This window comes from Bos indicus x Bos taurus, chromosome 29, assembly GCF_003369695.1.
Source record: "Bos indicus x Bos taurus breed Angus x Brahman F1 hybrid chromosome 29, Bos_hybrid_MaternalHap_v2.0, whole genome shotgun sequence".
NCBI classification, from domain to species: domain Eukaryota; kingdom Metazoa; phylum Chordata; class Mammalia; order Artiodactyla; family Bovidae; genus Bos; species Bos indicus x Bos taurus.
This window is the reverse complement of record NC_040104.1, coordinates 50,931,552-50,945,013: the sequence shown is the minus strand read 5'-3', so window position 1 is coordinate 50,945,013 and position 13,462 is coordinate 50,931,552. Positions and strand designations below refer to the sequence as shown.

Here is a 13,462-nt window from a genome sequence, read left to right as displayed (position 1 = left end):
ACTTTGGCCACCTCATGCGAAGGGTTGACTCACTGGAAAAGACTCTCTTGCTGGCAGGAATTGGGGGCAGGAGGAGAAGGGGACAACAGAGGATGAGATGGCTTGATGGCATCACTGGCTCAATGGACGTGAGTTTGAGTGAACTCTAGGAGTTTATGATGGACAGGGAGGCCTGGCATGCTGTGATTCATGGGGTCACAAAGAGTCAGACATGACTGAGTGACTGAACTGAACTGAAAGAATTGAGAGGCCATAAGAAAAAATGATTCAAGGCTGAAATTTTCCCAAATTAATTCAAATTGATACACATAAAATTAAAATTGCACCAACAAATATGACAGAAAGGTATGACAAGTTACTGAAGCCAGAGTACAATACATAACATATAGCATCTGGGAAACCTGGACTTGACTGTCAGGGTAATCCATGTAACTGAAACTTATTTTGAAATATTAATCTTAGGTTTAAGGATTTCATTTATCTGCTTCATCATGATACTTAAATGTGGTAACATCAAGATTAAAATTATTATCCTAATAGTGAAAGAGTAAACTACTAACACTATCTATATTAATAATTTAGAACTGAATCTTTTAACATTTCATAAGCAATACGATGTCTCTACTCAAAGTAAAGCATCTCCTGGGCCTAATTTTTATTTGCTGGATACAAGGTGTGATTTTAGGCTGGTTTAGAGACCATAGATTCACAGCCTATGTATTCTTTATGTTCAACTAGATTCAACATTTAGCCAGAATCAAGAATCACTTTGAACTTTCTTTCATGAAGTCTGAGAATTTCTTCTTCTGGATACTCACTTCTCTTTCTGCTTTCTCTTTTTTGTACTGATACATTCTCTCTTTTAAATGATTCCATTCCTTGATTAACTCCTTGTTTCTTTCCTCCAGCATCAGACCTTGTTTCTCACGTTTGGCCTGAAGTTTTCTCACGATCTGCTGAAACTGGTCTTGGAAGCTAATGACCGTCTTCTCTTTACTGTCAGCTTTGTTTTGTGCATCGTCCAGTTGCTGTCAGAGCAACATGTTTTCACTCTGGAGTTGAGATAATCTCTCCTCTAAGGATGCCTGCTTTCCAATATATTTATTCATTTTGCCTTGTTCGTTCTGATACATGTGTTCAGTTTCCTGTTTTTGACACTCTGTTTGGCTTAGGTCTCTCTGGACACTTTCTAACATCAAAATCTTTTCTCTAAGAGAATCTCTAGTGTGATGCAGCTTAATTCCTAGGTTATTGAGCTTACTTTCCACTCTAGAAAGTTGCTGGGAAAGCATCTCATTTTTATCTTTTAGATTAGCCACATCGGACTTCATTACCTGCAAGTGTAACCACTCGTCTCTTGCTCTCCAGAAGGCAAGATACATGTCTCTTTTTGATGTCTGACATTGATCATGATCGTGTGACACAGCAGCCAGTCTAGAACGGTAGGATTCCACTTCCATTTCCAGTCTTCGTTTGCTTTCTTTTTCGTTCTCCAGCTTAGAGTTTAGCATTGTATTCTCACCGTCAGAGCATTAAGCTGGCCTGTATAGTGGGGGTATAGTCTTTGTTAATGTTTCCTCATTCAGTTTTATTGCCTTTTGAAGATCATCATTCTTTCCTTTTACAATTTCAGTGACCTCAAAATATTTCTTTTCCTTTTCCTGGTTTTGAATTTTCACTGCATGTATCTCCAGTCTTAGCATGGCAATTTGTGCAGCATGTGGTTTTTGTGTAGCAGATCTTTTGCTTCTTCACAACTAACAGAAACCTAAGTGAAACAAAGGAGACTTTTAGCTAGTACTCAATAAAGTGATATTTCATGATTTCTTCTGAAATGAAAGACTAACCTCTATATGTATACAATGAAAAGACTGCACCAACCGTGTCTCCAAATGGAAAAAATAAGGTTCAATACAAATCTCAGACTTTATACAAGCAGAAATACCCAAAAGTTCAAAAATTTAATTGAAGACAATGAATACATGAAAGTAAAAAAGAAACCCCAAGAAACTTTTCAAGAAGCTCAGAACTGGTGGATTCATTTTGATATTTGTCAAAACTAATACAATTATGTAAAGTTTAAAAATAAAATAAAATTTAAAAAAAAAAAAATAAGATAATGATCTTCCCCCTGAAAAAAAAAAAAAAAAGAAGAAGCTCAGAACTGGAAAGGCTTTTCTTTGAATTGCAACGAACTTGGGAAGGCTTAAACCAAAGATGTATAGATCTGACTACACTTAAAAATTGCATCTGATGTGGTACATTTATTCAATGGAATACTACTACACCATAAAAAAGAATGAAATGCTATTTGTAGCAACAGGGATGTTGGACCTAGACATTATCACACTAAGTGAAGTAAGTCAGACAAAGACAAGTATTATATCATACTGCTTACATGTGGAATCTAAAAATGAACTTATTTACAAAACAGAAAGAGATTCACAGACATAGAAAACAAACTTATGGTCACCATAGGCGAAAAGGAGGTATGCGAAGGGAGAAATTAGGATTTGGGGATTAACATATACACAGTAGTATATATGAAATGTATGAATTGATACTTTTGAACTGTAGTGTTGGAGAAGACTCTTGAAGTCCCTTGGACTGCAAGGAGATCCAACAAGTCCATCTTAAAGGAAATCAGTCCTGAATGTTCATTGGAAGGACTGATGGTAAAGCTGAAACTCCAATACTTTGGCCACCTGATGGGAAAAACTGACTCATTTGAAAAGACGCTGATGCTGGCAAAGACTGAAGGCAGGAGGAGAAGGGGACGACAGAGAATGAGATGGTTGGATGACATCACCAACTCAATGGACACGAGTTTGAGTCAACTCCGGGAGTTGGTGATGGACAGGGAGGCCTGTCACGCTGCAGTCCATGAGGTCACAAGGAGTCAGACACGACTGAACTGAAATTGAACTGATATATAAAATAACCAACAATGATCAACATAAGGAACTACACTTAATATTCTACAAGTTAAATCTGAAAAGGAATATGTGTGTGTGTGTGTGTTAGTGCATGTGTGTTAGTCAGTCATGTCTGACTCTTTTTAACCCCCATGGACTGTAGCCCATCAGACTCCTATGCCCATGGAATTTTCCAGGCTAGAATACTGGAATGGGTAGTCATTTCCTTCTCCAGGGGACCTTCCCAACCCAAGGATCAAACCCAGGTCTCCTGTATTGCAGGCGGATTCTTTACAGCATGAGCCAGCAGGGAAGCCCTATATATGTGTGTGTGTGTGTATGAATATATATACACACACACACATATACATATATAGCTGAATCACTGTGCTGAATACCTGAAACAACACAATACTGTAAATCAACTATAATTCAATAAACAACACTACTTGCTAGCTTATAAAACACTGCATCTGATACCTAACCTATACAGCTACCTCACAGTAAGAGCCTTAGCTCTATATATATTTAAACAGACTAAACTTCATAAAAAATCTTTTTTGAGACTATGCTATCTTTCTAACATTTTAACAGTCAATTAGAAGAATTATACCTATTGATAACTGTACTAAGCACTTCTACAAACATCAATTAACTCATTAGCTATAATACTGGAAAGGAACAAGTTAAAAATATAAATAAGCTGCAGGCTTTTTGCCAGGTCTTCTGACTCTAGTAGTCCTCTTACATCAAACCACAGTTACTTCTCTAGTACAAACATACAAAGTAAGCCTCTTATTTCACTCATGGTACACACACTAATGGTAAATAAGGTAAAATATAGAGAGCTCTTCTTAGAAAATCATGAGATTATTTGCTACAGCAATAACTTTCATATCTCTTCATAATGTTTAAAATAGTAAGATGGGGGAAATACAATGAAAAACACATCATCACTAATATATATATATATATATATATATATATATATATATATATATATATTATGGCATATATATCACTGTTTTCAAAAGTTCCTTGTACTGAAACAGGACACTCACAGAGCAGAATGCTCATTTTCTCACAAGCAGAAGAATGACATCCAAAATGTGGTCTCTGAACTGCCTATAGTTTCCTCCTTACCATCAGGGAAGTGATAAACTAACCTAGTGATCTTTCGAGGAAATGACATCACTACCAACAACCAGAATATCTACTGTCAGTAGGAAAAGTTTGTTTTCTTTAGAGGGGGAGAGGGGACTTTTATAAGTTTGTTCTAAAGAAACAACTTTTTAATGTGTTCAAAAGTGTTTTAACAACTGATGGCACAGTTTTTACAAATTGAAAACCTGTAAATGATGTGAAAAGTTCGTTGATAGGGTATTGGTTAAAGAAATGACAGTGGAGCCAAGAACAGACTCTTATTTAGACACTAAAGATGATAACGTGAATGGACCGACTGACACGTTCACTCCAAAGCAGAGGGACTTGGTTGTGTAGCACAGTCGATGGTGGACCACACACGGTCTTCCTTGCCTAAACCACAATCAGGGTGCCAGCTCTTCCAAGATAGTCGCAAACACTTTGAGGTCAAATCCTATGGAAAATATTAAAGGCCTCTCCTTGGATGAGGCCATTGTGTGTCACTACCTATCTGCAGCTGACAAGCGGATTTGAATTACAAATATTACTGTATCCTACAGATGGAAAATGTTTCCCTCCTCAAAATATAGATATATAGGTTTTCAAAATCCTCTATACTTTCTATGATGTATAGTGTTGGTTTTTTAAATATATACATACACAGAGACATATACACATATTTGAAAATGACTACAGAAAAGACTACCTCAGAGTTCATTTCCTTATTAGCCATTTCTGTCTCCTTTCGTTTGGCAAGGTGATTGGCCAGAATTTCATCCTGTAACATTCTGGCATTCCATTCTTGAGAAAGCTGCTTCCGAGTGTCCTTTTGCTCTTCTATAATCTGGAGAGACATTATATGAAGTTTTGGGTCCATACCATAAAAAAAAAAAAAAAAAGTTAAAAGCTTAGGAGAATTTAAAATGAAAAAAACTGTTTAAAGGAAGTAGCCTTTTTAAGCACAAGGATCTTTATTCCCACATGAATAACTCAGATCTTAATTTAAATGTCTGCTAAATTTATCACAGAGCAAAAACATAGGCAGACATATTATTGTGAAGGGAAATTTCTTTACAAAGCACTTTAGTTTTTTCACACTGTCAACGCAAGTTAGCCTGTATTTTAACATAAAAAAGCCAAAATTAATACATGGATTGGAATTAAGAATACTATTTTGCCTAATGTATCAAAAATGCCAATTAATATGTTAATGATTAAGCTTGATTTATGTCCATTCCTCCACTCAGAAAACATACACAGAGCATCTATGAAAAGCCAAGAATGGCAAGAAATTAATAACTTAAGCTCTAAATGTCACAGTTCATACTTAAGATAACAATTTTGTTCTAAACCTAAAAATACACATGAAATTAAAGGGATACTATAAATAATATTGATGAAATAGTGTCAGAAATTTGAAAATTTCACCAAAGATTGCTCTACCTGATTCAGATCATTTCTCACAGTATTCAGTTCCATTTCTAGTGCTCTGAGAGTGAGTTCAAGTTGCTGTTTCATTTCAACTTCTATACTATATTGGTCTTCTTTTCTTTTTAACTGCTCCCTAATTTTTTCATAAAACGTATCAGCATTTCTTCTCTGCTCTTCTTCTTGCTTTAAGGTGAATCTACAAAATTTATACAGCTCTTCTTAGAAACTCATGAGATTATTCACTGCTACAATAACTTTCATTCCCTCTACATAATGTTTAAAATAGTAAAATGGGGGAAAATATAATGAAAAACACTTAATAATTCTCACAGTTTTCATGCAGAGGGTTAAGAATAAAACTGCATCCATTTTCTTTTCTGTCTTGAGAAAAATGACTACTGTATACACCTGTGCATGGGAATGTAAAGTAATATACACTTCTTAAAGAATAGTTTAGAAATATAGATCAAAGACCTTTTTTAAGTTCTCATACTTTGACAAAATAATATGATGTTATTAAAGAAAATGTATTCAAAATAATTAGAAAGGTGGAAATGAATTTATAGAAAAAAAAGTTTCTTGTAATATTAAATATAATACAGAAAAGTGAAAAACAACCAAAAGTCAATTTGCTAAATAATTAATAAGGTTTACATTATGATGGACTTCTGTATGGTCATGAAAATGATGATTTGGAAAAACATGCATTAAGTTATTAGAAGCATTCACTGTTAAGAACATGCTATATTAAGAATTTCACACTCCACAATACTAGTAACACTTTCTCCTCTGTAAAATCCTAGAGGTTAAGTTAGTCCTGATAACACGTCTACATCTCTGCAGTATTAAAGGAAACAATACTTCAAATATTTCTTTAAAAGCGAGATGTACAGTACCTCAAGCTGCTGAGCTCTCATTCCCACTCCACTTTCTGATGCTCTAACTGTGATTTCACTTCTTTTGTTTTTGACAGCTCTTTCTGTAGCCCACAAACCTCACTTTCCTTTTTTTTTTTAATCTTTCCTCTAAGTAGTTCACAGTGGCTTTTTTTAAGTTCTACTAATCTTTCATATGAAAGAATCATATCCTGGATTTTCAACAAGCTAACAGAATCTGCATGATGAAGAAAACAAAGATTAAAAAAAAATTTATGTGAGTAATTTTTGAGTATAAAGGACTGTGCCTTTCACGTTCATGCATCCACGCATTGAACAAATATCAAGTGTCTATAATTTGGAAGACATTATTCTAAGCTCTGCAGATGAAACAGACTCCCCTGGCTCTTGTTTAGCTTGCAATCTAGAGAAAGATAAATCTAGAGATTAGCTTGCAATCTAGAGAAAGATAAATAAATAATTATGAACTCAGAAGGCTACTCTAAGAAAAGAGAGTTCTATGATCACATAACAGAACTTGACATAGATTGGGTCCAGGAAAGATTTCCCTGGGGAAGAGATGTCACACTGAGAAATGAAGGATGAGCAGGAAATAGTAAGTAGAGTGGGAGGAACAACGCTGTGGACAGCATTTTTAACCAAGACAGAGTGAACAGCTACTGATTTACCTTCCTGAGTGGAGCGAGCAAAAACGACACCGACAAAATACATTAAACAATGATTTTCATGACAAAGGACTTCAGGGAGTGAAGGACAACGATCCTGGAAACACAAGGTTAGCCTAAGGAACGTCCCAGCTCACTGCCTGGAGAGAATTTCCAGGCCCTAACACAGGGAGAAGGAATGGAAGCTGAGTCAGCCAGACTCCCTGACAAGAGGTGATGAAGCTGACAGTCTGGTGAAACCAAAGAGATCACAGAACAGAACGAAGGACAGGAGAGAGTAGAACAGAGAGAAAAAGGACCCTGGAGATCTGAGGAGGAGCCCCTTGGGTATTCAGCAGAGGAATGAACAGCAACCATCTGGGAGAAACCTCCTAAGACCAGGGAGAAACCATCTGAAAAGATTATTGGAACCTGTGACTTCTGCTCACTCAGTCCCAGGAATTCTACCTATTCTCATGAGCCAGGCTGGAAAAACTTCCCCTTACAGTAGAATGAATAGGGTAGTCAGTAAGGTCTTACCTCCAAGGCAGGAAATAGTCAGCCCTAGCCCCAGGGTCCCTCTGGCTGCACCTAACAAATCATAAGAAGCAAGAGCACAGAAGGATCTCTGGAAACTCTCAATATTTGGAAACTAAATCACATGGATCTAAATAACCCTTGGATCAAAGAGATAATGAAAAGAGGAATTACAAAGTATTTTGAACTGAATGAAAATGAAAACGTAAGACCAGCAGACATTTTAGGAAATTGACAAGCTGATGCTAAAATTCATGTGGAAAGAAGGGTAAAAAATAAAACAAGATGAAGATAGACAATTGTGACCTTTAACCATGAAGCAAATAGAAGCAACATTTGGGCTTTAAGCAAAGGGGTAACATGATGAGATCTGAATTTTAAAAAATAGATAATAATTGTAGTTGCTGTGTGGACTGAGGTTCCAGGATGTAGAATGGCAGGGAAAGAAGTTCTGAGATTATTTCAGTTATTCCAGGAGGAAAATGATGCTAACCTGACCTTGGGTGAAGGCACAGGAAAGAAGAGTCAACAGAAGGTACAGTGAGTGAGAATGATCATAGGCCTATGGCTCGGAGTATACACACACATTCATGTTCTTTTAATACAGAACCTACTTCTGAGATGCACAGCACTGTAACATATCCCTGGCTCTAGAGCAGTACTAGACAAGGTGTACATATATTACTACTACACCATACACAAACAGGCATTGTATTTATATTTACACTGCAGTCCTACCTTTACACCCTGTGTCAAGTTGTTCAATTAGTAGCATGGAATTCTCATAGTAAAGCAACTGGCCATCCTTGGAAGCTGTTTCAGATGACTGAGTTGTCATCAAGGTCATCCACAGAATTAATTTGTTCTTTGACCTACACATAGATAATACTATTTCAAAATGTCCTTAAAATATTTATAGAACATACTAATTGTATGAAGGTGATAAATATCTCTTCATTAAAGCAAAAACAGACACTTTTTAAAAGGACAGATTTTTTTATCAAAAGGATAACTTTATCAATAGTGTTTCTAAATTAAGTTGTCAAAGTATATGTCTCTACAACAAAGGAAGATTTTATATTTTGCTACTATTCTTTTACAAAGTACTTTTTACTAGTAAAATTTTTTTATAGTTAACTTTTTGACTTTACCTTGTTATTTTCATTAGATGTTTTCTTTGCAGGCCTAAAATAACAAATGATTCTTTTCAGGCTAATATTAAATACTTAAAAATACAAATACCTAAATTTTGTTTTTTATGTAAAGTCTTTGCATTTGCATTGGTAAGTAATTTTTATAAAAGGATTAAAACAATAAAGAAGAGTAACATTAAAGGACAAACAAAATACATTTATAATACTAATAAAACATTTAATTTAGATCAAAGAAAAGGAAAAACATAACATTACTTGCATTATGTGAAGGGAACCAGTATACCAGGATTTCTTGCAGTTGTTATTTTCAATAAGAGCTATGTTTTGCAGCAATAAAACCTATCTGGGAAGTATTCCTTAAGTCCTTATAAGAAAGAAACCCATTTTTAATAGCCATGATATTAGCCTTCTGAGGACTTCCAATGCAACTGCTATGCATTATTATAAGCACTTTATATGTCTTAATGGCATTTTAATCCTCACAAACATTATGGGAGATAGGTAATACATTAGGTCCTCTACATAGGAAGAAACAGAGCACAGAAAAGCTGAGTAAGTTGCCCAAGCCCATATAGCAGGTTACCAACAGACCCAGAGTTCAAACTCAGGAAATCTGGCTTCAACACTGTGGTTCAAAAATATGCTGAGAAAGTAGTATTTAAATAAGTCTTCTTAAGTAATATGATATCAAATGAATCCATATTATTATTCCATGTCCAGTTATAACTATAAATAATAATTTCTGAATCTTAACACATGTTTCTCAAAAAATAAAAAGTCATTAGAAGAAGCAGAGTTCCCAGGTTGCAGGGAAAAGGTGCCTCTTTTGTTGAAGAAGAAGCAGCAAACTGTTGTGTGTTTGCAAGCCTTTATTTGGAAGAAACCCATTAGCTTCTACAACAGGAGACCTCCAGATCTGCTCAGAGGACCAATATTGCAGAGTCACGGCCGAGACACTCCTCTGCACTTTGCAAGCCTTGCAAAGACATGCCTAGCTTCTAGAGTTCCTGTCCATGATGGAGCAGGCTGCAGGAATGTGTGAGACATGACTGGCACCTTACTGGCCTCAGCTCCGCTATTGCCTTTCGATTCGAACTAAGACCCAGGCCTACATGAAGAGGGGTTAGGGTCTGGTTGTTTCCAAACTTCCAAGGGCTACAGCAATGAGAGCTCTGTCAGAGGTAAGGAGGAACATTGTATGGATTCTCAAGCTATTGCTTGCCAAACACATCTTCAGTGCCTCACGGAAAGAATCAGGCTCTCTGTGCCCATTTGTTTGGTATGCAGATTCACACACAGACTGTGTCTCTGTAGGAGCCAGAAATGTTCCTGACAGACTTAGGTTCACTAGAGCTCTCCTACAGAGCAAAGACATGTGGATGTGGTTTTGCCTTCCCCTGTGAGTGTGGGCCCCTAGCTCAGCCCCAGCTCCAGGGAAAAAGCCCCTGAGAAAAGACCTTCAAGAAGTGCTTTTCTCACACACTGGCAAGAGGTGTTCACAAGATGTGGGGACAGAGAGCCCCCTCAAGGAAGAAGAGGCAGCCAAGCAGCCTGTGTTTTCAAGCCTGTATTTGGAAGGATCTGGTTAGATTCTACAACAGCAAACCTCTGGATTTGCTCAGAGGACTGAAATTCCAGAGTCAGTGCAGAGCATCTCCCCTGCCATTTGCAAGCCTTGCTCACACATTCTTAGCCTCTAGCGGTACTGAGGACATCAGAGGGCAGACGCACTGAAACCATAATCACAGAAAACTAGTCAATTTAATCACACTAGGACCACAGCCTTATCTAACTCAATGAAACTAAGCCATGCCCTTTGGGGCCACCCAAGACGGGCAGGTCATGGTGGAGAGGTCTGACAGAATGTGGTCCACTGGAGAAGAGAAAGGCAAACCACTTCAGTATTCTTTCCTTGAGAAACCCATGAACAGTATGAAAAGGCACAATGATAGGATACTGAAAGAGGAACTCCCCAGGTCAGTAGGTGCCCAATATGCTACTGGAGATCAGTGGAGAAACAACCCCAGAAAGAATGAAGGGATGGAGCCAAAGCAAAAACAATACCCAGTTGTGGATGTGACTGGTGAGGGAAGCAAGGTCTGATGCTGTAAAGAACAATATTGCATAGGAACCTGGAATGTTAGGTCCATGAATCAAGGCAAATTAGAAGTGGTCAAACAGGAGATGGCAAGAGTGAACGTCAACATTCTAGGCATCAGTGAACTAAAATGGACTGGAATGGGTGAATTTAACTCAAATGACCATTATATCTACTACTGTGGGCAGGAATCCCTTAGAAGAAATGGAGTATCCATCATGGTCAACAAAAGAGTCCAAAGTTCAGTACTTGGATGCAATATCAAAAACGACAGAATGATCTTTGTTTGTTTCCAAGGCAAACCATTCAATATCAGAGTAATCCAAGTCTATGCCCCAACCAGTAATGCTGAAGAAGCTGAAGTTGAATGGTTCTGTGAAGACCTACAAGACCTTTTAGAACTAACACCCAAAAAAGATGTCCTTTTCACTATAGGGGACTGGATTTCAAAAGTAGGAAGTCAAGAAACACCTGGAGTAACAGGCAAATTTGGCCTTGGAATATGGAATGAAGCAGGGCAAAGGCTAATAGAGTTTTGCCAAGAGAACGCACTGGTCATAGCAAACACCCTCTTCCAACAACACAAGAGAAGACTCTACACATGGACATCACCAGATGTTCAACAACAAAATCCGATTGATTATATTCTTTGCAGCCAAAGATGGAGAAGCTCTATACAGTCAGCAAAAACAAGACCAGGAGCTGACTGTGGCTCAGACCATGAACTCCTTATTGCCAAATTCAGACTTAAATTGAAGAAAGTAGGGAAAACCACTAGACCATTCAGGTATGACCTAAATCAAATCCCTTATGATTATACAGTGGAAATGAGAAATAGATTTAAGGGCCTAGATCTGATAGATAAAGTGCCTGATGAACTATGGGCCGAGGTTCATGACATTGTACAGGAGACAGGGATCAAGACCATCCCCATGGAAAAGAAATGCAAAAAAGCAAAATGACTGTCTGGGGAGGCCTTACAAATAGCTGTGAAAAGAAGAGAAGTGAAAAGCAAAGGAGAAAAGGAAAAATATAAGCATCTGAATGCAGAGTTCCAAAGAATAGCAAGAAGAGATAAGAAAGCCTTCCTCAGCGATCAATGCAAAGAAATAGAGGAAAACAACAGAATGGGAAAGACTAGAGATTTCTTCAAGAAAATTGGAGATACCAAGGGAACACTTCATGAAAAGATGGGCTTGATAAAGGACAGAGATGGACCTAACAGAAGCAGAAGATATTAAAAGGTGGCAAGAATACACAGAAGAACTGTATAAAAAAGATCTTCATGACCCAAATAATCACGATGGCATGATCACTCACCTAGAGCCAGATACCCTGGAATGTGAAGTGAAGTGGGCCTTAGAAAGCACCACTACAAACAAAGCTAGTGGAGGTGATGGAATTCCAGCTGAGCTATTTCATATCCTGAAAGATGGTGCTGTGAAAGTGCTGCATTCAATATTCCAGCAAATTTGGAAAACTCAGTAGTGGCCACAAGGCTGGAAAAGATCAGTTTTCATTCCAGTCCCAAAGAAAGGCAATGCCAAAGAATGCTCAAACTACTACACAATTGCACTCATCTCACACGCTAGTAAAGTAATGCTCAAAATTCTGCAAGCCAGGCTTCAGCAATATGTGAACTGTGAACTTCCAGATGTTCAAGCTGTTTTTGAAAAGGCAGAGGAACCAGAGATCAAATTTCGAACATCCACTGGATCATGGAAAAAGCAAGAGAGTTCCAGAAAAACATCTATTTCTGCTTTATTGACTATGCCAAAACCTTTGACTGTGTTGGTCACAATAACTGTGGGAAATTTGGAAAGAGATGGGAATACCAGACCACCTGACCTGCCTCTTAAGAAACCTTTATGCAGGTCAGGAAGCAACGGTTAGAACTGGCCATGGAACAACAGACTGGTTCCAAATAGGAAAAGGAGTATGTCAAGGCTGTATATTGCCACCCTGCTTATTTAACTTATATGCAGAGTACATCATGAGAATCGCTGGGCTGGAAGAAACACAAGCTGGGATCAAGATTGCCAGAAGAAATATCAATAACCTGAGATATGCAGATGACAGCACCCTTATGGCAGAAAGTGAAGAGGAACTCAAAAGCCTCTTGAAAGTGAAAGAGGAGAGTGAAAAAGTTGGCTTAAAGCTCAACATTCAGAAAACTAAGATCATGGCATCTGGTCCCATCCCTTCATTGGACATAGATGGGAAAACAGTGGAAACAGTGCCTAACCCAATTTTGGGGGGTTCCAAAATCACTGTGGATGGTGACTGCAGCCATGAAATTAAAAGATGCTTACTCCTTGGAAGGAAAGTTATGACCAACCTAGATAGCATATTCAAAAGCAGAGACATTACTTTGCCAACAAAGGTCCATCTAGTCAAGGCTATGGTTTTTCCTGTGGTCATGTATGGATGTGAGAGTTGGACTGTAAAGAAAGCTGAGCACAGAAGAATTTATGCTTTTGAACTGTGGTGTTGGAGAAGACTCTTGAGAGTCCCTTGGACTGCAAGGAGATCCAACCAGTCCATTCTAAAGGAGATCAGCCCTGGGTGTTCTTTGCAAGGAATGATGCTAAAGCTGAAACTCCAGTACTTTGGCCACGTCATGCAAAAAGTTGACTCACTGGAA

General features: G+C 37.7%; 1 protein-coding gene across 1 annotated transcript in view; it reads right to left on the bottom strand.

The window, feature by feature from the left end:
- The window catches only part of LOC113886096 (ankyrin repeat domain-containing protein 26-like), a 76,876-nt gene that overhangs the window by 32,947 nt on the left and 30,467 nt on the right, over positions 1-13,462 (bottom strand). The window contains 8 exon segments of the mRNA XM_027532025.1: positions 815-1,714; positions 1,717-1,768; positions 4,765-4,902; positions 5,502-5,685; positions 6,386-6,602; positions 8,305-8,399; positions 8,401-8,438; positions 8,718-8,751. Coding sequence (XP_027387826.1) covers positions 815-1,714; positions 1,717-1,768; positions 4,765-4,902; positions 5,502-5,685; positions 6,386-6,602; positions 8,305-8,399; positions 8,401-8,438; positions 8,718-8,751 — 1,658 coding nt within the window.